Source organism: Salvelinus fontinalis, chromosome 23 (assembly GCF_029448725.1).
Source record: "Salvelinus fontinalis isolate EN_2023a chromosome 23, ASM2944872v1, whole genome shotgun sequence".
NCBI classification, from domain to species: domain Eukaryota; kingdom Metazoa; phylum Chordata; class Actinopteri; order Salmoniformes; family Salmonidae; genus Salvelinus; species Salvelinus fontinalis.
In genome coordinates, this window is record NC_074687.1 from 42508514 (window position 1) to 42534616 (window position 26103).

The following is a 26103-nucleotide window of genomic DNA, read 5'->3' on the forward strand; positions in this document are numbered from 1 at the left end:
AACGACCCCGACAAGTGTCACAGGATTCATCTGAAGGAAACCATACATACTGTATGAATGGACGTATGGAGGTAGTTTTGTGCCAACAAAAAGAAGGGGTTAAATATATATACAGTATCTCCTAGATATAGGACAGACACTTCAAAACCTTATACCTTATGATTTATATTTGGACTGTCTTTTTTGCCATTGATGAATGTATTATTCAATGCTTTTCTATGGGCTATAGTAGTAAAGGTCAAATTCAATATTTTATCAAATAATAAAGGCTTAATTTTAGAGATTAAGGGATTTACAGGGTCCATCCTGCCAACTCTTAACTTTCTCCATTGCATAATTTTGTTTACCACAAGAAAGCACACCAACACACATAACATTTAAAAAATCCTTCACATGACATTGCATACTAATACTACAACAGAAGTTTGGACATACTCCTCAGTAATTTTCTTTCAGACACTGGATGATAATCGGGTTGAAAGCATGTCAAGAGCCCTGGTCTGACAGGCCTTTGAGACACTCACTCTGGATCTTTTCATAACATTGCCACTGGTGAGATATCCCCTGAGCTTCCATCCCAGTGAATTCCACATATGTGAAGGGACCTGTGTGCAAAGCAGAATTAAAGAAAAACTGAATCCCAAAATCTTTGAAATAGTTCCAAAATGTTTTGCGTCACAGCAATCAAGTTTTCAAGATATAGTGCATTCGGGAATTATTCAGACCCCTTGACTTTTTCCACATTTTGTTACGTTACAGCCTTATGCCCCATGCACAGCCCTCACCTGCCCACTGTCCGGGGGGGCGTATCTATGTGCCCTCTGTGTGGGACTATCTCCTCGCCTGGGCACACACATCACCTGTGTCGGGGGCATCCGGATATGGCCCGTATTATCGACTGTCTCTCCGTCAAGTACTGGTGGCCCACCTTGGCCTGGGACATCCGGGTTTATGTCTCTTCCTGCGCACAGAGCAAGACACCTAGACACCTCCCCTATGGCGAACTCCACCCGCTGCCGGTTCCCTGGTCCCATCTCTCCATGGACTTTGTCACAGACCTTCCCCCATTGGAGGGGCACACCACCATCCTGGTTGTTGTGGACCGGTTTTCCAAAGCCTATCCTTTGGTTCCTCTGCCTGGTCTCCCTATGGCCTTGCAGACCGCGGAGGCTCTCTTCTCTCACGTCATCCGGCACTACGGGATCCCAGAGGACACCGTGTCTGACCGTGGTCCTCAGTTCACCTCCCGTGTCTGAAAGGCCTTCATAGAACGACTGAGGGTCACGGTCAGCCTCACCTCCGGGAACCGTTCCCAATCAAATGGGCAGGTGGAACGGGTAAATCAGGAACTGGGTAGGTACCTTTGTAGTTACTGTCAGGACCAGCAGGGGATGTGGGCTGCGTTTCTGCCCTCGACAAAATACGCACAACACTCCCTCTGTCACTCCTCCACTAACCTCACACTCTTTCAGTCAGTTCTAGGGTAAACACACCCTTTCAGTCAGTTCTAGGGTAAACACACCCTTTCAGTCAGTTCTAAGAAACACGAGTAATGGACATTAGACAGGTGAAAATCTGTCCTTTGGTCTGATGAGTCCAAATTTGAGATTTTTTGTTCCAGCCACCGTGTCTTTGTCAGATGCATAGTAAGTGAACGGATGATATCCGCATGTGTGGTTCCCACCATGAAGCATGGAGGAGGAGATGTGATGGTGTGGGGGTGCTTTGCTGGTGACATTTAGTGATTTATTTAGAGTTCAATGCACACTTAACCAGCATGGCTACCACAACATTCTGCAGGGATATGCCATCTGGTTTGCGCTTAGTGTGACTATAGTTTGTTTTTCAACAGGACAATGGCCCAACACACCTGGTTGAGAGAATGCCAAGAGTGTGCAAAGCTGTCATCAAGGCAAAGTGTGGCTACCTTGAAGAATCTCAAATCTCAAATATATTTTTATTTGTTTAACACTTTTTGGGTTACTACATGATTACATATGTGTTATTTCATAGTTTTGATGTCTTCACTATTATTCTACAATGTAGAAAATAGTAAAAATTAAGAAAAAACCTTGAACGAAGGATGTCCAAACTTTTGACTGCTACTGTATATACATATACATATGCAGTAATTTAAGTAGAACGCTTGAGGGCGACTAGGCACCAGTTCTGAATAAATAAGAACAGAAGATAGCCACGTGTGGTTCAGATGTGAAGGTTCATAGTTGAAATTCGGAAAGATGGTGGAGCACGCAGAAATCCGCATGGTTCACTGTGGTGGCACCAAAATAAACTTTAGGGAGCCAGTTATTACAAATGATTCCAGGTACGTATGTATTGATTGCAGCAGACATTAGCTAAACCTGAACTAAATATATGTCACAAGTATGGACGCAAAGTGTAGTCATGGTTAGCTACTGTGGCTAACTGACTTGTTACTGTACAACTAACATAGCTAATATTCTAACAGTATACATAGCAGTATTCTAAACGTCAGAGAAACAGAATTCTAGAAAGCCACGGATTCAACTATGGTAACGTTAGCTATCTGGCTACTGTACTATGAATTAACATGTAACGTTAGCTTACTTTACCGGTATATTTACGTTAGCTAACGTTAAATAGCTAAACCTGTATTTGCTATTTAACTAGCTTGCTAGTTTGTTTATTACGATAAACTATCAGGCATCTTTTTCCCCCACCTTTATTTAACAAGGGAAGTCAGTTAAGAACAAGTTCTTATTTACAATGATGGCCTAGGAACAGTGGGTTAACTGCCTTGTTCAGGGGCATAACGACAGATTTTACCTCAGGGGATTCGATCTCGCAACCTTTCTGTTACTGGCCCAACGCTCTAACCACTAGGCTACCTGCCGCCCCAATCTAGCTAACGTTACATTGAATCTGGAATAACCGTAGTCTGTAAACTGATTTCAATCCGGTCGTTTTTGTCAGGTTCCTTTTGTGTGCCGCGGGGGAGTCCGTGAACGTGTATAGTACCAGCACAGAGGAATACGTCCATGATTTGCAGGGACACACTGACCTGGTGACAGGCGTTGTCCTCAACCCTTCAAACCATCTGCAGGTTTGTCAATACAGTTGCTACATATACGTGTCTGCGAACTTTGTCTGATCAGCAACATGTTTATGTCTAAAGAAACATGGTTTGTTGTCTGAGGAGTGTTTGCACATTGGATGTTTTGAGTGTAGACGTGACATTGTCGCACCCTCTTGCAGGTATACTCGTGTTCAGCAGATGGCACTGTCCGATTGTGGGACTTCACGGATGGCATCCTCATCAAGGTACTGCCACAGCAGCATTCTTTACCAAAGTCAGTTTCAATCACTGCTTCCTGTTTGCTTCATGTGCTTAAATTACTTACTATGATACTTTTCAGACCTTCATTATCGGGTACCCAATCTACTCCATTTACGTCTCGGAAAAACATGGAGGAGTTGTTTTTGTCGTCGTTCCCATGGCAAATTACAAGAGCTCTGGTAAGTATAGTTCCACTTTGAAAAGGCTATGTGAACGCTTCCGTACAGCCGTTACACAGTAGGTAATGTAAAGCACAGCACAGAGAATTTTCGACCAACCTTGGCGATACATCCTCAAATCCCGACTTGGAAGACACCACGTCTTCTAAACTTCCATGTCTAGTTGCAAGGGGTTTGTTAGAATTTAGAAAATGAGCCGGTATTACATTTTAAATCCATTAAGTAATCCAACAATGTGTACGCTGCTATCTTGTCTGTTTCATATCGTCTCTCATTGATTGAGACAGCTGGGTGTCCACCCCAAAGTGCCAAATGTCATGTTGACACTCACCTCGCTCAATGAGAAAATCTGAAGTAGACAAGATGGCAGTGTTCTTTTAAGTCAAAGGTGATTTCTATGTAATTGCTCAACAAAATGGTGCAGAATGTTGAAGAGGGTGACCTCTGACCCATATGTGGTGTGTCTTCAGAGCTGTTCCAGCTGGTGGCTGTTAATCTGCCCCGCAGTGGGGACCAGGAAGTGGAAGCGCGAGAGCTGTCGGCCGTGCTCTGTGATGTCAGCCCCCACCCTGGGGCTGCCTCCTTTGGCAGAGAGGTACGTGTAGTAGGCCTATACTTCATGTACCAGGTACTCCAGTAGCAAACAAGTCTCTGGCAGCAAACGACTTAGCCAAGGGTAACACTTAAACCATAATGATTGCTTTTGCAGGAGACATTACAACAATCTTTATGCACACTCTTGTCATAGTTTGCACATTGTTGATTTTAGCGAAAGGCATTACATGTTTTATTATCGCCTTCGATATTGACGCCAGGTTTTTACTTGAAACCTTGGGTGTACTCCTTGGAAACAAACAGGCTGAAACGGGGAGGGACCCCCCGAACACCATTTACAACAATGTGCACTAATGAATATAATGCACCTCTTGTTTCTTCCTCCACTCTTTCTCACAGGGTGAATACATAGCTGCTGTCAAAGGTTTACAGCTCGAGGTATTTTTCTTCAAAAAGCAGAAGTCGTACAGGTAAACACCATTCTCGCACATCAGGAGGCTGTCCCCTTCAATGACAGTAGGCATGAATGGTAATGTGTGGTTTTGTCTCTCTGGCTAGTGTTTGAGCAACACAAGTCCAACCACGCTGAACGGCAGCTTATCTGTTGGATGAGTGGCCTTTCTGCTTGTCTGTAGTCAGGAGTGGGAGTTCAGCCAGCACCCTCCATTGTTTTGAGCTACCCCTTATCTGTAAAAGGGAACTAATAAGCATCATAAGGATTCATTACATTACAGTATTTTTGACATTGTCCATATTTGACATTGCCCAAATAACAGTGCTCATGACTTTGTCATAGTACTCATTCAATTGTATTGTTTGTTTCTGTGCCCCACAGGTTTTCGCTGAAGTCATGGATGAAGAAAGGGGCCAAGAATGCCTTCACTTGTGTTTCGTGCCACCCTAAAGAGGACTGTATTGCCACAGGTCACGCAGATGGCAAGATTCGCATGTGGTGAGTGATGCTCGAAGAACTTAGAGACCATGGCCTCACCAAAGACCAAATCTAAGGGGAAACACTTGATTGGCATCACTCACAGTCAATGTTCTTTCCCTGTTTTCATAGGAGAAACTTCAACCAGAAGAAGGAGTACACATACTCCACCTTGCACTGGCACCACGGTGCTGTCAACACACTGTGCTTCACCCCAGAAGGTAATATAACCACTGACCCCATAACTGTTGAATTATACCTAGACATATCATCTCTGATCACTCTATGCCAGGGTTCCCCAATAGGTGGCGGGTGATTTTATTTGCCCCTCAAGTCTAATGAGCAAAAAAAGTTATATATATATAATATTACATACAGTTGAAGTCGGAAGTTTACAACACTTAGGTTGGGGTCATTAACTCATTTTTCAACCACTCCACAAATCTCTTGTAAACAAACTATTTGGCAAGTCGGTTAGGACATCTACTTTGTGCATGACACAAGTCATTTTTCCAACAATTGTTTAGAAAGATTATTTCACAATTCCAGTGGGTCAGAAATTTACATACACTAAGTTGACTGCCTTTAAACAGTTTGGAAAATTCCAGAAAATTATGTCATGGCTTTAGAAGCTTCTGATAGGCTAATTGACATAATTTTAGTCAATTGGAGGTGTCCCTGCGGATGTATTTTAAGGCCTATCTTCCAACTCAGTGCCTCTATGCTTGACATCACGGGAAAATCAAAAGAAATCTGCCAAGACCTCATTAAAAAAATTGTATACTTCCAAGTCTGGTTCATCCTTGGGAGCAATTTCCAAACGCCTGAAGGTACCACGTTCATCTGTACAAACAATGTTACGCAAGTATAAACACCATGGGACCACGCAGCCGTCATACCGCTCAGGAAGGAGACGCGTTCTGTCTCTTAGAGATGAACGTTCTTTGGTGCAAAAAGTGCATATCAATCCCAGAACAACAGCAAAGGACCTTGTGAAGATGCTGGAGGAGACCGGTACAAAAGTATCTATATCCACAGTAAAACGAGTCCTATATCGACATAACCTGAAAGGGTGCTCAGCAAGAAAGAAGCCACTGCTCCAAAACCGCCATAAAAAGCCAGACTACGGTTTGCAACTGCACATGGGGACAAAGATCGTACTTTTTGGAGAAATGTCCTCTGGTCTGATGAAACAAAAATAGAACTGTTTGGCCATAATGACCATTATGTTTGGCGGGAAAAAGAGGGAAGCTTGCAAGCCGAAGAACAGCATCCCAACCATGAAGCACGGGGGTGGCAGCATCATGTTGTGGGGGTGCTTTGATGCAGGAGGGACTGGTGCACTTCACAAAATAGATGGCATCATGAGGGAGGAAAATTATGTGGATATATTGAAGCAACATCTCAAGACATCAGTCAGGAAGTTAAAGCTTGGTCGCAAATGGGTCTTCCAAATTGACAACGACCCCAAGCATACTTCCAAAGGTGTGGCAAAATGGCTTAAGGACAACAAAGTCACGGTATTGGAGTGGCCATCACAAATCCCTGACCTCAATCCTATTGAAAATTTGTGGACAGAACGGTAAAAGCGTGTGCGAGCAAGGAGGCCTACAAACCTGACTCCGTTACAACAGCTCTGTCAGGAGGAATGGGCCAAAATTCACCCAACTTATTGTGGGAAGCTTGTGGAAGGCTACCCAAAACGTTTGACCCAAGTTAAACTTCTTGGAAATAGGGGGCGCTGTTTTCACTTTGGGGAAAAAATCGTGCCCAAATTGAACGGCCTCGTACTCTGTTCTAGATCATACAATATGCATATTATTATTACTATTGGATAGAAAACACTGAAGTTTCTAAAACTGTTTGAATTATATCTGTGAGTAAAACAGAACTCATTTGGCAGCAAACTTCCAAACAGGAAGTGAAAATTCTGAAAATGGGGCTCTGTGTCAGGGCCTGCCTATTCAATTGCCTCATATTTATGGATCTGTATGCACTTCATATGCCTTCCACTAGATGTCAACAGGCAGTAGAATGTTGAATGGGGTGTCTAGCTTGAAATGCGTTAGGTATACACGACGAAATGCTCCGGCTCAGACTTTATTGGATACATATGATAAAAACATCATAAAGATGGATTTTCAACCGAGTTTGACCAGTTTATTTGACGTTTATTGTGAATTTTGGAATTTTTTGTTCCATGCGCCAAGAGTTCTTGGACATGTGTGCTCCACAATGCTAGCCAAAGTTGCTAATTCGACAGAAGAAATGGACATTCTAAAACAAAACAATGATTTATTGTGAAACTAGGACTCCTTGCACTACATTCTGGTGGAAGATCATCAAAGGTAAGAGAATATTTATGATATTTCGTATTTTTGTGGTTTATGTTGGCTCCAACAAGGCGGAGAATTCGTGGGCGCTGTCTCACAATATTGCATGCTGTACTTTGTACTAAAGTTATTTTTTTAAATCTAACACAGCGGTTGCATTAAGAACCAGTGTATCTTTCATTTGCTGTACAACATGTATTTTTTAGTAAAGTTTGAGTTTTTTGGTTAGATTACTTGACTGTCCAAAATTTCTCTGGACAATTTGGTGCATTATGGCTACGTATTCACAATGTAAAACCACGATTTGTAGCTCTAAATATGCACATTTTCGAACAAAACATAAATGTATTGTATAACATGATGTTATAAGACTGTCATCTGATGAAGTTGTTCAAAGGTTAGTGATTAATTTTATCTCTATTTGTGGGTTTTGTGAAAGCTATGTTGGCGGTGAATAAATGGCGTTGTGTGTTTGGTTATTGTGGTGAGCTAATATAAATATATATTGTGTTTTCGCTGTAAAACCTTTTAAAAATCGGAAATGATGGCTGGATTCACAAGATGGTTATCTTTCATTTTCTGTATTAGACTTGTGATTTCATGAAATTATATTATATGATATCCCTGTGGCGCTAGGCTAGGCTATGCTAGTCAGCTTTTTTGATGAGGATGATCGCGGATCCGGGATGGGTTGTCCAGAAAGGTTATAAACAGCACTAAAATGTTAAATATCGGTTGTCGATATCGTTTTTTGGGGGGGCATGGAAAATATTGGATATCGGTATCAGCCAAAAATGTCATATCGGTTGCATCACTATAATTCGACCACGAAGGCCTGATTTCACGTTCTCCTCTGAACAGTTGATGTTGAGATGTGACTGTTACTTGAACTCTGAAGCATTTATTTGGGCTCCAATCTGAGGCGCAGTTAACTCTAATGAACTTATCCTCTGCAGCAGAGGTAACTCCGGGTCTCCGCCTTTCCTGTGGTGGTCCTCATGAGAGACAGTTTCATCATAGCACTGATGGTTTTTGCGACTGCACTCTTGAACATTCTTGACATTTTCTGGATTGACTGACCTTCATGTCTTTAAGTAATGATGGACTGTCGTTTCTCTTTGCTTATTTGAGCTGTTCTTGCCATTATATGGACTTGGTTCTTTACCAAATAGGGCTATTTTCTGTATGCCACCCCTACCTTGTCACAACACTACTGATTGGCTCAAACGCATTAAGAAGTAAAGAAATTCCACAAATGTAATTTCAACAAGGCACACCTGTTAATTGAAATGCATTCCAGGTGACTACCTCATGAAACTGGTTGAGAGAATGCCAAGTGTGCAAAGCTGTCATCAAGGCAAATGGTGGCTACTTTGAAGAATCTCAAATATAAAATATTTTGATTTAACACTCTTGGTTACTACATGATTTCATATGTGTTATTTCATAGTTTTGATGTCTTCACTGTTCTACAATGTAGAAAAGAGTAAAAATAAAGAAATCCTTGAATGAGTAGGTGTCCAAACTTTTGACTGGTACTGTGTGTGTGTGTGCGCACACCCAGTGCATTTGGAAAGTATTCAGATCATTCCCTTTTTCCACATTTTGTTACATTATAGCTGTATTCTAAAATGGATTACATAATTTCCCCCCCCTCAAGCTACACACAATACCCCATAATGACAAAGCAAAAACAGGTTTTTAGAAATGTTTGCAAATGTTTTAATAATAAAAACATACCTTATGTAAATAAGTATTCAGACCCTTTGCTATGAGAATCAAAATTGAGCTCTGGTGCTTCCTGTTTTCATTGATCATCCTTGAGCTGTTTCTACAACTTGGAGTCCACCTGTGGTGTATTCAATTACAATTACATTAGTATTCAGACCCTTTACTCTGCACTTACAAGCTTGGCACAACTGTATTTGGGGAGTTTCATCTTTCCCTCGATCCTGACTAGTCTCATTTCGCTGAAAAACATCCCCACAGCATGATGCTGCCAACATGCTTCATCGTAGGGGTGGTTTTGGCCAACTGGGCGTTGCCTGGTTTATTCCAGATGTGGCACTTGGCATTCAGGCCAAAGAGTTCAATCTTGGTTTCATCAGACCAGAGAATCTTGTTTCTCATGGTCTGTGAGTCCTTTAAGGTGCCTTTTTGCAAACTCCCTGACCAAGGCCTTTCTCCCCTGATTGCTCAGTTTGGCCCGGGCGGCCAGCTTTAGGAAGTCTTGGTGGTTCCAAACTTCTTTAATTTTTAAGAATGATGGAGACCACTGTGTTGTTGGGCACCTTCAATGCTGCAGTAATGTTTTGTTACCCTTCCCTAGATGTGTGCCTCGACACATTCCTGTCTCGGAGCTCTACGGACAATTCCTTCGACCTCGTGGCTTGGTTCTTGCTCTGACATGCACTGTCAACTGTGGGACCTTTTATATAGACCGTTGTGTGCCTTTTTACAAATCATGTCCAATCATTTCAATTTACAACGGGTGGACTCGAATCAAGTTGTAGAAACATCTCAAGGATGGTCAATGGAAACAGGATGCTCCTGAGCTCAATTTCGTGTCTCATAGCAAAGGGTCTGAATTTGCAGATTTCTTAGCCTGTTTTTGCTTTTCATACATTTTAGAATAAGGCTAACAACATTATGAAAAGCGGAAGGGTTTTGAATACATACATACATACATACATACATACATACATACATATTTCGTTGATGGACATAAGACTGTAAAATCAGCAGGAAATGAGCTGAAAGTGATTTTAATTTAGGAAATCTGTTCCCAAGTATTCTGACACATAATGGAGTCATTCTAGCGACTCCCTACTGCTTCAAGGCCCCAAGACACGTCTCTGAACTGTGGGGGACCGAGGCTTCTGCTCTCTTGTGCCTCTCCTATGAAATGTCTCCCTGACCATCTGAGAGCCGCTTGATCACTGAATGTTTTTAATGGCCTTAACCCACTTCTATATACTCTTTCATAGTCCTAGTCCCAATCTAAAATGTATTTAGTGCCTAGCCCACTAGGGCTATTTTACCTGCCTTGATTCTAAATGTATGTTTATATTTTGAGAACTAATGAAAAGCGCTATGCAAATTATTATGTGTTCGTATCCCTATGTAATCAAGGTTTGAAATGATTTGTTTTTGTCATAATTGCGATCAAATTTGGAGTGTACAAATTATTCATGACGTTCCGGGCCCTCGACCATCCACTAAAGAAAAAATCTTCCCGCTGCTGAATGTAGTTGGGGACCACTGCTCTATGCCAACTGTTTTCATGGTGGAAGGATTTTTACAAGTGGCGTGACTCTCTTTGCTTCTTTTTCTGTAGGCACTAATCTTCTGAGTGGGGGCATAGAGTCCGTGCTGGTCCAATGGCATTACACACAGGAGAACCAGAAAGACTTCTTACCCCGCCTGGGCGCCGCCATCACACACATCGCCGTGTCACCTGACGGTTCCTTGTTCTGCACCTCGCACTCTGACAACAGTAAGGACTATTACAGCCTGTTACAAGAATTTCACGGTTCATCTCTCCTCCCTCCTCCCTTGAAATAATCACTGATCTGACATGACTGGATTGGTCATTGCTGTGTGCCGAATCCATGCTTGCACCTATCCAATCATGTTAGATCAGTGATTCTTCAAGGAAGGATGCTTAAATCTGGTCAGGGGTCCTAATTCTCACATTTACAAGGGACAGTGGCCATATGTATTCATTCTATGTATGTTCCTTTTGTCAACTGCTAGAAAGATTTTAGGAATATTCAATCTGTAGACCTAACCATTCTCTTTCTTTCTGTTTTTTTCTCCTCCCTTTTTCTCGGCCCCCCCTCAAGAGATCAAAATCATTCAGAGTTGTGTCAAAGTGTCGGCCATCATCCAGGGGCTGGTTAAAGGCGATGGTGTGTGGACAAACCTAATCATCGACCCGCGCAGTAAAGCTTTGGTGCTTAACGGGAAACCAGGACACCTGCAGTTCTACTCTCTCCACCGCGACAAGCAACTCTACAACGTATGCACGCCTTTTTATCTACAGGAGCTGTCAATTTAAAACCACCATACACTGTCCTTGTAAAATTGGGCAAGGCAGCTACCTCGGAATGTTCTTGAACTTTGTCACATGACTTGTAGAAATGGAATGACTAGAATGGATATTCAAGTCATTTTATTTCTATGGCCTGAGTCTTGATGGTCTGACTTCGCTCATTTGTCATGAACAAAAAATGTAACTATTTGATAATGAATGAACTCTTATTGACCAATCAAGTTAATGAAAATTATTTTTTATATTTCTCTTCTACCTTCAGTTGGACATAGTACAGCAGGAGTACATCCACGAGGAGGGTCTGGACCAGTTTGAGGTGGTCAAAGCGGCATTCGACGCCCGCGGCGACTGGCTTGCTACCGTGGAGGAGAGGGGAAAAAAAGGCGCTGAGCTGGAGATCAATTTGAAGCTGTGGGCGTACGACAAGCTAACTCAGAGGTACTATTTATTTATAAGCCTGGTTGCATGTTGTACATGTCTTCATATCAACATGTTGTGGCATTGTTTTCATGCTCGTCAATAACAGGCCCCTTAGTTATTGCTGTTCACACATTTTTCTGTAACGCTGCTCCATTTGTGATATATTTAAGCATGTGTTTTCCATCTTTCACCCACTCTCCACCCTACCTCGTCCCCCTCTGTAGTTTTGTGCTGAACACCACAGTGACAGCTCCCCACGAGGACCGGATTACAGCCATGTACTTCAGCCCCTCCCCAGAGACCACCATGCTGGTGACCACTAGCCTCGACGGCCACTTCAAAGCCTGGCTGCTGGCAGACCACTCAGACACCAAGGGTAAGTAGTCCCGAGGTGGTTCTTTCTATGGGTTTTGATTTTTAGTTTGAGCCTGATGGCCAGGATTTGGCAAGTCTTCCTATATAATAGGTCCTTGAGACCTGCTAGCTATTATTCACCGACACATAATTTGCCCAATCAAGGTACCGATGAGCCAAATCAAACTGGTGCTCTAACGTTCTCCCTGGCTTTTCCTTTCTCTGTATGCGTATGACGACCAGCAGAGGGCTTCTGGGCATGTGACTTTGTGAGTGGGTATCATCTCCTGAAGCCCGGTTGCTGCTCCTTCTCGGCTGACGGCTCCCTTTTGGCCGTGGGCTTCCAGGAGGTGGTGACCGTGTGGAGCCCCGCTTCCTGGGAGCTACTCACCACTCTGTCCCAGCCCCCAGGCGCCATCAGGTCAGAACACACACTTACAAACATTCACACACTGATACAAGTATACACAAACACACACGACCATTGAAACGAGCAGACGTTTCAACAACTTTGCTGACAAAAAAACGAATGTTTAGCAGATATAGCAGTCTGTCAACAAACAAGATGGCCTAACCCTAGAAAAGCCTAGTTGGACCACTAGCATTTTTATTAGTTTATGTACATACAAAAAAACACACGCCACAATTCAAGTGTTAAAAACTATTAAATAAACACCATAACAAAGTTCACTCATTATTCATTCGTTAAGGGCAAGTCTTAAGGAACAGTATGCATTTCAAAAGGACAAATTGGCATAACGTGTCTGAGTCCAAATATATTACTATGCTTTGGAGTGTTCCAGTGCACACCGGGAGCGCATGAAATGGTGGTAATTCTGCCAAAAAGTTAGATTTTGAAATAGAGCTCAAGGGGTCATTTGTAAGAGTTGTTTGGCAAGGAGAGGTGATTTCAGAAATGGCAGAACCTGCTCTTTCTGATACAGTATAGTCTTACCTGCTTTTGACTCTTATAAATCATGTCCCTTTTTGCTGCTGCAATTCATGTCTATTCCAAGCTGTGCTGTTAATCAGATTCTTCATATACAGTTGAATATATTCTTTCCCATTAGACTATTGTCAATTTAATCTTGTCTGTAGGCTAACTCTGTGTGAAATTTAGTTTCGGTTTAGTGTCAACGGGCCATCAGCTGGACAGGCTGACTACCAGTGAAATAACTGGCTGTAAATCACATGTCCTCTTAAAACTGCTTATAACACATTCTGTTCGTGATATTACAATTCTAACAACGACTGTGTGTTATATAGACTTAGGACAGGAGGACATGACTTTAAAAAATGGCTGCGTTATTAAAAAAGTTAGTCCATTTTGAGTCAATTAAACTCTTGACTCTCCTAGTGTTAAACCAACAGTTATGACTCGTGATATGAACTTAGGTTCACATTCCCGTTGTTTGCTTGTGTAACACCCTCTGTGGTACTTACAGTTCCTTCAGAAAGTATTCATACCCCTTTACCATTTCCACATTTTGTGCTACAGGCTGAATTTAAAATTGATTAAATTGCGATTTTGTGTCACTGGCCTACACACAATAGCCCATAATGTGTAATTGTGTTTTTACAAATTAATCAAATGACAAAGTTCAATGTCTTGAGTCAAAGCATTTAATTCCTTTATGGCAGCCTAAAGTTCAGGAGTACACATTTGCTTAACTCAAATAAGTTGCATGGACTCACTGTGTGCAATAATAGTATGCAACACGATTTTTGAATGACTACCTCATCTCTACACCACACATACAATTAAGGTCCCTCTGTCGAGCAGTGAATTTCAAACACAGATTCAACCACAAACACCAGAGATGTTTTCCAATGCCTCGCAAATAAGGGCACCTATTGGTAAAATAAAGAGGGGGAAAAAACAGATATTGAATATCCTTTTGAACATGATGAAGTTATTAATTACACTTTGGATGGTATATCAATACACCCAGTCACTACAAAGATACAGGCGTCCTTCCTAACTCAGTTGCCAGAGAGAAAGGAAACCGCTCAGGGATTTCACCATGTTGCCAATGATGACTTTAGTTAGAGTTTAATAGCGGCGATGGGGAAAAAAACTGAGGATGGATCAACATTGTACAGTCGTGGCCAAAAGTTTTGAGAATGACACAAATATTAATTTCCACAAAGGTTGCTGCTTTAGTGTCTTTAGATATTTGTCAGATGTTACTATGGAATATTGAAGTATAATTACAAGCATTTCATAAGTGTCAAAGGCTTTTATTGACAATTACATGAAGTTGATGCAAAGGGTGTTGACCATTATTTTTCGAGACCTCTGCAATCCGCCCTGGCATGCTGTCAATTAACTTCTGGGCCACATCCTGACTGATGGTAACCCATTCTTGCATAATCAATGCTTGGAGTTTGTCCGAATTTGTGGGTTTTTGTTTGTCCACCCGCCTCTTGAGGATTGACCACAAGTTCTCAGTGAGATTAAGGTCTGCAGAGTTTCCTGGCCATGGACCCAAAATATCGATGTTTTGTTCCCCGAGCCACTTAGTTATCACTTTTGCCTTATGGCAAGGTGCTCTATCATGCTGGAAAAGGCATTGTTCGTCACCAAACTGTTCCTGGACGGTTGGGAGAAGTAGCTCTCGGAGGATGTGTTGGTACCATTCTTTATTCATGGCTGTGTTCTTAGGCAAAATTGTGAGTGAGCCCACTCCCTTGGCTGAGAAGCAGCCCCACACATGAATGGTCTCAGGATGCTTTACTGTTGGCATGACACAGGACTGATGGTAGCGCTCACCTTGTCTTCTCCGGACAAGCTTTTTTCCGGATGCCCCAAACAATCGGAAAGGGAATTCATCAGAGAAAATGACTTTACCCCTGTCCTCACCAGTCCAATCCATGTACCTTATGCAGAATATCCGTCTGTCCCTGATGTTTTTCCTGGAGAGAATTGGCTTCTTTGCTGCCCTTCTTGACACCAGGCCACCCTCCAAAAGTCTTTGCCTCACTGTGCGTGCAGATGCACTCACACCCGCCTGTTGCCATTCCTGAGCAAACTCTGTACTTCTGGTGCCCCGATCCCGCAGCTGAATCAACTTTAGGAGATGGTTCTGGCGCTTGCTGGACTTTCTTGGGCGCCCTGAAGCCTTCTTCACAATAATTGAACTGCTCTCATTGAAGTTCTTGATGATCTGATAAATGGTTGATTTAGGTGAAATCTTACTGGCAGCAATATCCTTGCCTGTGAAGCCCTTTTTGTGCAAAGCAATGATAACGGCACATGTTTCCTTGCAGGTAACCATGGTTGACAGAGGAAAAACAATGATTCCGAGCACCACCCTCCTTTTGAAGCTTCCAGTCTGTTATTCGAACTCATGCAGCATGACAAGAGTGATCTCCAGACTTGTCCTCGTCAACACTCACACCTGTGTTAACGAGAGAATCACTGACATGATGTCAGCTGGTCCTTTTGTCACAAGCCGGCTCATAGCCTGTGACAAAAATGAGGGGACACGAACAACAGGTATAGGCCAATTTAAAAGTGTTCTTTATTATTAAACAAACTATTAACTTAAACTAAGAAACAGGAATGAGGTGTGGATGTATCATAATGTAAGGTGTATGTAAAGTGCATGGGTGCATGAATATGTGTGTGTGAACATGACTGAGTGAAAACTATGCAAAACTAAAAAGGAACAAACAAATCATGAGCATACCTGGAGGAGCAGAGAGAGAGAGAGCAAGAGTGATTAGTGACAGCTTTATACCCTGAGCCCAGGTGGCTCCAATCACTAACGACCCTCCTCTGCCTGCAGGAGGAACCGCCCCCTGCACTGCAGAGGAGGAGCCGTGACACCCCCCTCCTTAAAATGAGGGTCCCACCCTCAACCCAACTTCCTCCAACATAATCAAAATAATTCAAATTTCCCCAAAAACAAATAAACAACAAAAATACCAATCCCGGCTCCTAGCAGTATCTCCGTGTCCCCCAGTTGACTGTCCGCCCCTCAAACTCAGCAGCCCTGGTACCTGGGGAGCAATTTAAGAGAAAAGAGGCGCAGACAGCCCGTAGGGGTCAGCAGAGAAAAGATACAAGCTAGGTTAAAGGAGCACGGGACAGAGCATCAGCAATGATATTATCCTTACCCTTAATGTGCCTAATATCAAGGTTGAATGGTTGCAAGAACAAAGCCCAACGCATCAGGCGCTGGTTGGGGTTTTGCAGGGACCTCAGAAAAACCAGTGGGTTGTGGTCAGTGAACACAGTTAAAGGGGTCAAACCAGAACCAACATAGACCTCGAAGTGCTGTAAAGCCCAAATGAGACCTAAAGCCTCCTTTTCAATTACAGAATAGTTTTTCTGATACTTATTAAATTTTCGGGAGAAGAAACTGACTGGACACTCAACCTTGTCGTCATTCTCCTGGAGAAGCACAGCCCCAGCACCGATTTGACTGGCGTCTACCTGCAATTTGAAAGGTTTCCCAAAATTTGGTGCTGCCAATACAGGTGCCAAACACAAAAGAGTCTTAACTGCATCAAATGCCTCTTGACACTGGGTGGACCAGATAAATTCAGCCTTGGTCTTCAACAGATTGGTCAGTAGGGACACTACTACCGAAAAGTTTACAAAAAGCACGGTAGTACCCCGCCATTCCCAGGAAGCGCATCAGTTCTTTCTTTGTAGAGGGCTGTGGGAACTGCTTCACAGCCTGAACCTTGGCTTCTACGGGACAGACAAATCCCTGACCAACAACCTTGCCTAGGTATGTGACTGTAGCTTTGGCAAACTCACATTTTGCCAAATCAATACCTGTGTCCAACATAGACTGCATCTCTGTTTCCAGTTTTAGTCTCTTCTCCTCAGATACACGATAAAATCTGTGTTTGATAGGCTTAGCATCTCCGATGTCTATATCATGTTCAATTAAGTGGGTTTGCGATGGAGTGTCAGAAAACAAAACAGGGCAGTTTCTAATAAGAGCTACCAATTCATCACGTTTCTCAGAGTCTAAATGATCTACCAAAACCCCAAGGTTTTGCAAAGTCTGGGAGTTTTTCAACCGTCCTTGTAAGACCTCATCTGAAACTTTAACTTCCTCTTCTCCCCCCTCCACCAAATTAAAGCCACAAGATGCAGGGACTGGGGCAGCAGTCAACACTGACCTCACTGCTGAAGTGCCTTCAACTTTGCTTAGATCACGGGAGTGATAACATTTTAACAGGTTCACATGGCATAATTTAGAGGACTTCCTATGACTAGGGGTTTCAATAAGATAGTTCAAATCTGACACTTTACGCAACACAGTGAAAGGACCACAGTATTTTGCCTGAAAAGGTGAACTTACAAGAGGCAGAAGAGCAAGTACCCGATCACCGGGACTAAACTCACGCAGCTCAGCCTGTCCGTCATATTTCAGTTTCATTTTCCGTTGAGAACATTTTAGTTTTTCTTTCGCTAGTTCACCAGCCCTATACAACTTCAACCTAAAACCATTTACATGGTCAATAAGGTTCCGAGGTGGTTCCTCAGGCAAACAACCATCCTGCAACACTGCTAAAGGCCCACGCACCTTATGGCCAAACACTAAGTCATTTGGGCTAAACCCTGTGCTTTCCTGCACTACTTCACGAGCAGCTAGTAACAGCCAAGGTAACCCCTCCTCCCAGTCGGCAGACAGTTCCGTACAATATGCACGAAGCAAGGATTTTAAAGTTTGATGAAAACGTTCCAAAGCTCCCTGGCTCTGGGCATGGAACGCAGTAGACTTGTTGTGTTTAACTTTAAGCTGTTTGAGAACCTGAGCAAATAAATGAGAGGTAAAGTTAGACCCCTGATCTGACTGGATGGTTTTTGGAATCCCAAATGTTGAAATAAATTGAGTTAAAGCTTTAACTACTGATTTTGAATTATGGTACGCAAGGAAAAAGCTGCCGGATATCTGGTTGCTTGACACATAACAGTTAATAAGTAGCTATGACCTGACTTGGACCTTGGTAATGGCCCAACACAATCGATAATAAGATGCTCAAAAGGTTGCCCTACGGCTGGTATTGGATACAACGGTGCAGGCTTTACAACCTGATTTGGCTTGCTTGTGCGCTGACACGTATCACAAGTTTTAATAAACTGAGATACATCCCGCTTTAAACGTGGCCAGAAAAAATAACGAAGTATACGATCATACGTTTTACGAACACCCATATGACCTGCCACATCACCATGTGAAGTTTGCAACACTTTATTTCGCAAAGTAGTAGGTACAACTATTTGAAAGACTGGTTCTCCTAAACCCTTATCATAGTGTGGAACCCATTTCCTGACCAACAGCCCATCAAGAAGAAAATAACACTGAGCACTATTCCTCACCACTGAATCAGGAACCACTTTATCAAACAGATCAGCCAAAGTAGTATCGGCTTTTTGCTCAGCCATCAATGAATCTCTAGAACTAGTCAACTGTTCTGTCTGGAGTTTGACTGGCAACTCAAGACTTTCTGGCTTACTCTCAATCTCCTTACGAGAGGCTGCGCGGGTAACCGCACAAACTGGAAATACCTCAGGAGACACACAGTTCTGATCCGGAGATTCCCTTGCAGGGGTCACTGAAGGTTGCTTCTTACAGATGTTTAATTTGCCATCTGCCCACACCTTACTACCTGCCAAGTCATTCCCCAAAATCATGTGGACTCCCTCTACTGGCAACTGGGGTCTAACCCCAACATCTACATCACCCTCTACCAGACCACATTTTAGGGTAACTTCATGTAAAGGACAAGAGAATGGAACTAAACCCATACCACATACCATTACACAACGCCCAGTATCAGACTCTTTAGAGAACGGCAAAACAGATTCCAGAATAAAAGAATCTAAAGCTCCAGTGTCTCTTAGGATCTTGATTTTAACATTCTGGTTGCCATCTACCAGGGACACTACACCATCTGAAATAAAGGCTGAAAAATCACAGCGGGAAAACTGAGAATCAAACTCAACTAGTGGCTGAAACAGCTCACCCTGGTGGTCAGAGGCTGTAACAGGACTTGCCATCACAACAGGTTTAACTTGAACTGACTGTTTTGATTTAAGCAGAGGACAATTTTTCTTCCAATGTCCTTCAACTAAACAGTAGCGACAGGTATTAGCATTAACCGGTGCTTTAAATCCTCCAGACCCAAACTTCTGCCGAGGCCTTTTGAAAAAATCTCCAAAAAAAGGTGACCTCCTATTCCTAGGAGTAAAGTTATTTTTATGGTACACGTCACTGTTTGACTCAAAATGGCTTTTATGTGTTAGCCTGTACTCATCTGCAAGGATTGCTGCATCACTTGGAGACTTAACTTTACGTTCATTCATGTATGTAGCAACCTGGTCAGGAACAGAATTTTTGAACTGTTCTAACACAATCAAATTAGACAGACCCTCAAAAGTACTAACTTCAGAAGCTGTACACCAACGATTAAATGCAGAAGTCAAATCACAAACAAACTCAGAATAGGTTTGTGAATCTAACTTTTTCCTGTAACGAAAACGTTGACGATATGCCTCTGGCACAAGCTCGTAGACCTTCAGAACTGCTGATTTAACTTTAGCATAAACTTTACTGTCAGCTACACTCAGTGCTGCCAAAGCCTCACGTGCCTTACCTGTAAGTACACATTGCAACAACATAGTCATGTCCAAATCTGACCAAGCTCTAGCTTCCGCAATACGCTCAAATAAAGTAAAGTATGTGTCTGGATCTGACTCATCAAATTTAGGCAACAAATGAAGATTCTGTGAAACATCAAACTGTGGTAGTCTTTCCGGTCTATTAGCATTTCTCAATCGCTCTATCTCTAATTGCATTTGCATTTGCTCTAATTGCATTTGCCTTTGCATTTGCAACAGTTCCCTCTGCTGCTCAAAAGTTAATGAAGGGCTAGCCTGAAAACTTGCACCCTCACTACTAGCAGACTGACCGCCAAAAACACCCATTTCCCTAAGACCCTGCTTTAAGCTAGTTTTAACAGTCTCTTTAATTTTTTTATCAACAATCTCAATCTGATAATGTTCAGCAATTTCAATTAACTGCTCCTTAGTACACAACTCTAAGGCTACCTCTGAAGGAGCTTGAACAAAACTACTCAAAATAGAAGACATTTTCCTCAACCAATACAACTATTACAAATGCTCAAAAAAAACACAACTCACCTGCTGTCAATCTGGGTTCAAGGACAAGAGCCACACCCCACTATCCTCCAAAAACTACTAACTAACTGGCCCTGGTCTTCGTGCAGTCACATGTGGTGGGGTTTTATGCACACAAAACCAGTGGAGTGGAAAAGACAACCAGAAACTGGCAGCCCTCCCATAACCACGGAGGTGCTCCCGAGCCGATGTAGGGGAAAAGGGAAAAGGATGCTCTACCCACGTTCACTGCCACCTAAAACAAAAACACCACAAGCCTCCTATTGACACTTGCTGATATGCCTGAACAGGAGAGGACTCCCACCTGAACAAAACCCAGAAAAACACAGAGTGAATTGCTTAGCTACCAAGCTAACTGAACCAAAAGAACACATGGCTCTCAACTCTCTCTTAAACAAAAATTGGCCCAACCAAAACATCCACTCAAACAAAAAAAATTGTCAATCTGAACTAAACTAACCCAAGTTAACTACTATCCCGGACATAGCCTGTGACAAAAATGAGGGGACACGAACAACAGGTATAGGCCAATTTAAAAGTGTTCTTTATTATTAAACAAACTATTAACTTAAACTAAGAAACAGGAATGAGGTGTGGATGTATCATAATGTAAGGTGTATGTAAAGTGCATGGGTGCATGAATATGTGTGTGTGAACATGACTGAGTGAAAACTATGCAAAACTAAAAAGGAACAAACAAATCATGAGCATACCTGGAGGAGCAGAGAGAGAGAGAGCAAGAGTGATTAGTGACAGCTTTATACCCTGAGCCCAGGTGGCTCCAATCACTAACGACCCTCCTCTGCCTGCAGGAGGAACCGCCCCCTGCACTGCAGAGGAGGAGCCGTGACACTTTTGTGGCAGGGCTGAAATGCAGTGGAAATGTTTTTTGGGGATTCAGTTAATTTGCATGGCAAAGAGGGACTTTGCAATTCATCTGATCACTTCATAACATTCTGATCACTCTTCATAACATTCTGGAGTATATGCAAATTGCCATCATACAAACTGAGGCAGCAGACTTTGTGAAAATTAATATTTGTGTCATTTTCAACTTTTGGCCACGGCTGTAGTTACTCTACAATACTAACCTAATTGACAGAGTGAAAAGAAGGAAGCAAGTCTAAAATATTAATATTCCAGAACATGCATCCTGTTTGCAACAAGGCACTAAAGTAAAACTGCAAAAAAATGAATGAACTTCAATGAACTTTATGTGCTGAATAAAAAGTGTTATGTTTGGGGCAAATCTAACAAAACACATCACTGAGTTTCACTCTTCATATTTTCAAGCATGGTGGCTGCATCGTGTAATGGGTATGCTTTTCATCAGCAAGGACTCTTGAGTTTTCTAGTAAAAAAATGGTCTGCTTTACAATAAACGCTGGGAGACATTCCCCTTTTAGCAGGACAATAACCTAGAACACAAGAGTAAATATACATGAATTGCTTACCAAGATGACATTGAATGTCCCTGAGTGGCCTAGTTACAGTTTTGACTTAAATTGGCTAGAAAATCTATGGCAAGACTTAGCTGAAAATGGCTGTCTAGCAATGTTTAACAACCAACTTGACAGAGCTTGAAGAATTTTGAAAAGAATGTGCAAATATTGTACAATCCAGGTGTGTAAAGCTCTTAGACTTAGCCAGAAAGACACACACAGCTGTAATCGCTGCCAATGGTGTTTGTAACATGTATTGACTCGGGTGTGAATACTTGTAAATGAGATTTCTGTATTTCATTTTCAATAAATGTGCAAAGATTTCTAAACATATTTTCACTTTGTCAATATGGGCCATTGAGTGTAGATGGGTGAAAGAAAGAAAAAAAGATTGAATCCATTTTGAATTCAGGCTGTAACAACAATGTGGAATAAGTCGAGGGGTCTGAATACTTTCTGGAGGAACTGTAAGTCTGTAAGATTTGTACAAAACGAGTGCACTTCATGGCAACAGATCGGGAACTTACAAAAAAACAAGTCATATTAGCCAGCCATGTCAACTTGGGAGACAGAGCCTGCTGCGCAACATTAAGTGTCGGCCTCTACTACAATATCTTGCCAAGTCAGCCCCCCCCCCCCCTTAGGTCAGTGAGTGCAGACAATTTGTATTTGGTGTTGTCTTATTCAATTGCATGCCAAAGCTTCTTAGCTGCAGCCTGCAAATGACTACAAACTGGTCTTGGTGCTGGTATTCAGCATACAGTGATAGTCAACTATACATCACTCTCAATTATTTTACATCTTTTACCTAAAATGAGGATGTAATTTGCTCCCTTTCTGATTTTCTCTTTTTGCATAATTTTGATACTGAATTATCAGCTCTTCAATCAAAACCTAATATTAGATAAAGGGAACCTGAGTTTACAAATAACAAATCAAAATTGATACTTATTTTATACTGAACAAAAATATAAATGCAACGTGCAACAATTGCAATGATTTTACTGAGTTACGGTTCATATAAGGAAATCGGTCAATTAAATTCATTAGGCCCTAATCTATGGATTTCACACGACTGGGCAGGAACGTAGCCACCGGTGGGCCCGGGAGGGCATGGGCCCACAAACTTGGGAGCCAGGCCCAGCCAATCAGAATAAGTTTGACAATCCCGCAGGTGAAGAAGCCATATGTGGAGGTCCTGGGCTGGCATGGGCACACCTGGTTGTGAGGCCGGTTGAACATATTGCCAAATTCTCTAAAATGACATTGGAGGCGGCTTAGGGTAGAGAAATTAATATAACATTCTCTGGCAACAGCTCTGATGGACATTCCTGCAGTCAGCATACCAATTGCTCGCTCCCTCAACTTGAGACGTCTGTGGCATTGTGTTGTGACAACTGCACATTTTAGTGGCCTTTTATTGTCCCCAGCACAAGGTGCATCTGTGTAATGATCGTGCTGTTTAATCAGCTTGTTATGCCACACCTGTCAGGTGGATGTATTATCTTGGCAAAGGAGAAATGTTCACTAGCAGGGATATAAGCACAGTTGTGCAACCAACATTGAGAAGCTTTTTGTGCATATGGAAAAATTCTGGGATCTTTTTCAGCTCATGAAACATGGGACCAACACTTTACATGTTGCGTTTTATATATATATATATATAAATATTTATATATATATATTTTTTATCCCCTTTTCTCCCCAATTTTCGTGGTATCCAATCGCTAGTAATTATTATCTTGTCTCATCGCTACAACTCCCGTACGGGCTCGGGAGAGACGAAGGTCGAAAGCCATGCGTCCTCCGAAGGACAACCCAACCAAGCCGCACTGCTTCTTAACACAGCGCGCCTCCAACCCGGAAGCCAGCCGCACGTCGGAGGAAACACTGTGCACCTGGCCCCCTTGGTTAGCGCGCACTGCGCCCGGCCCGCCACAGGAGTCGCTGGAGCACGATGAGACAAGGATATCCCTACCGGCCAAACCCTCCCTAACCCGGACGACGCTAGGCCAATTGTGCGTCGCCCCACGGACCTCCCGGTCGCGGCCGGCTGCGACAGAGCCTGGGCGCGAACCCAGAGACTCTGGTGGCGCAGCTAGCGCTGCGATGCAGTGCCCTAGACCACTGCGCCACCCGGGAGGCCTCGCTTATATTTTTGTTCAGTGTGTTTATTTATTAAAATAAGTTATGCAACACCCAATTCCACTGTGTGAAAGTAATTTCCCCCTTACACTCAATAAGTGGTTGTGCAACCTTTTGCTGCAATGACTGCAACCAAATGCTTCCTGTTGTTGTTGATCAGTCTCTCACATTGCTGTGGAGGAATTTTGGCCCACTCTTGCTTACAGAACTTCTTTAACTCTGTGATATTTGTGGTTTTTCAAGCCTGAACCGTTAATTTCAAGTCCTGCCACTAGATCTCAATTGGGATTAGGTCTGGACTTTGACTAGGCCATTCCAAAACTTTAAATTTGTTGCCTTTTAACCATTACTTGATTGTGTGTTTTGGATCATTGTCTTGCTGCATTACCCAGCTGTGCTTCAGCTCACTGTTGGATGGCCTGACATTCTCCTGTGGAATTCTCTGATACAGAGCGGAACTCATGGTTTCTTCTATTAAGGCAAGTCGTCTAAGTCCGGAGGTAGCAAAGCATCCCCAAAACATCACACTTCCACCACCATGCTTGACCGTTGCTATGAGGTTCGTACTGTAGAATGCTGTGTTTGGTTTTCGCCAGACATAATGGGACCCATCTCTTCCCAAAAAGTTGACTTAAGTTTGCCAAAAAGCAACTGGCTGATCATCAAGACTCTTGGAAGAATGTTCTATGGACAGATGAGTCAAAAGTATAACTTTTTGGATGACATGGGTCCCATTATGCCTGGCGAAAACCAAACACCGCATTCCACAGTAAGAACCTTATACCAACAGTCAAGCACCAAATAAAGTTGTTGGTCACATACACATGTTTAGCAGAAGTTATTGTAGGTGTAGCAAAATGCTTGTGGCAGCTCTGCATTGTGATGTTTTGGGGATGCTTTGTTTCCTCGGGACTTGGACGAATTGCCTTAATAGAAGGAACCCTGAATTCTGCTCTGTATCAGAGAACTCTACAGGAGAATGTCAGGTCTTCCGTCTGTGAGCTGAAGCTGAAGCTGATTTTCAAATCATGTAGACTTGTGTGTTTTTCATCCAAATCATCTACATGATTTGAAAATGGCTAAAACACAATTTTGAAGTTTTGGAATGGCCTAGTCAGTCAAGACCTAATCCCAATTGAGATGTGGCAGGACTTGAAACAAGCAGTTTATGCTTGAAAACCCACAAATGTCGCTGAGTTAAAGTTCTGCATGGAAGAGTGGGCCAAAATGTATCCGATAACATTCAGAATGCAAAAGTAGAGAATTAGAAAGGGGGCAAGTACTTTCTCACAACACTGAATAGGGATATCTCTGCCTCGTATGTGCTCAGAGGGATGTAGGCAATTGCTGGTACAGATGGCTGTGGAAGTCAAGCACTGGGACTCTGCACTGTTATTCCAGCTGCTCATAGTCCGTTGTGTAACCACCTATGGATTTTTCTGTTTGGTGTTTACATGTGGTCTGAGCTGAAATGATTTCAGGTGACTGCATTTGTAGTTGGAGCTCTGGTGTGGAAAAGCTTCTTGCCACTAATCCTGTGAAATATGTTTTTAGGGTGGGTGGGTGGTGGTATGGTCAGGTGGACTTTGACAGTACGGTAAGAGACGGGTGACATGGTTTGAAGGTTAACAGACTCTTTTGATCCAACAGGGACCTTTGTTTTGGACGGTTAAGCTGTTCCAAGTACCTGTTGGGGACCAGCACCAAGAACCAACTCTGCTGCTGGAACCTCCTCACCTGCTCACGTAAGACAGTGGCCCTCTGACGTGTGTGCTCGTGTGCATCTGTCCTATAAGCAACACATCCATGACTAAAAAATAAAACAAATCTGTTCAATCCGTAAACGTTTCTCTTCCTACATCTGTTTCTTTCTTTCCTTCTCTCAGTGGAGTGGAGTACTCCCATGGATGTAAGCCTGCTCCAGACTGACCCGCTGTCTGAGAACATCGCTGCCTTCTGCAGTCAATCTGGCAGCTCTGACTGTGAGTGCTATATAGTTTCTGGTTCTAGCTGCCAGTACCAACATAACTATTTTGCCTCGTTTGGTTTAGCTTACGTTTGCCACACCCACTCCAAGGGCCCAAAGCGTAGCTAATTGCACATGGCAGGGTCCCCTTAGGTATTGTATAATATGTGCTGTAGCCTTGTCGTATGGTAGACCCAACCAAGTCTAAATAGGTTAAATGGGCTTCACTCCTCAATAT

General features: G+C 42.7%; 1 protein-coding gene across 6 annotated transcripts in view; it reads left to right on the forward strand.

Annotated features, from left to right (window-relative positions):
- Positions 1–1808: 1808 nt before the first annotated feature.
- The window catches only part of LOC129821361 (WD repeat-containing protein 75-like), a 64665-nt gene continuing 40370 nt past the window's right edge, over positions 1809–26103 (forward strand). For 4 of the 6 annotated variants that reach the window (XR_008754300.1, XM_055878969.1, XM_055878964.1 and 1 more), the window contains exons 1-15: positions 1809–2326; positions 2956–3085; positions 3238–3303; positions 3399–3498; positions 3969–4093; positions 4453–4523; positions 4889–5005; positions 5117–5205; positions 10655–10813; positions 11163–11338; positions 11634–11809; positions 12016–12167; positions 12389–12566; positions 25550–25644; positions 25786–25881. Coding sequence is in view for 5 of the 6 variants with exons in the window: in XM_055878969.1 (XP_055734944.1) it covers positions 2241–2326; positions 2956–3085; positions 3238–3303; positions 3399–3498; positions 3969–4093; positions 4453–4523; positions 4889–5005; positions 5117–5205; positions 10655–10813; positions 11163–11338; positions 11634–11809; positions 12016–12167; positions 12389–12566; positions 25550–25644; positions 25786–25881 (1816 nt within the window). In the remaining variant the exon portion in view is untranslated. The remainder of the gene's footprint in view (positions 2327–2955; positions 3086–3237; positions 3304–3398; positions 3499–3968; positions 4094–4452; positions 4524–4888; positions 5006–5116; positions 5206–10654; positions 10814–11162; positions 11339–11633; positions 11810–12015; positions 12168–12388; positions 12567–25549; positions 25645–25785; positions 25882–26103) is intronic. The other 2 variants (XM_055878965.1, XM_055878967.1) reach the window with 1 other exon arrangement.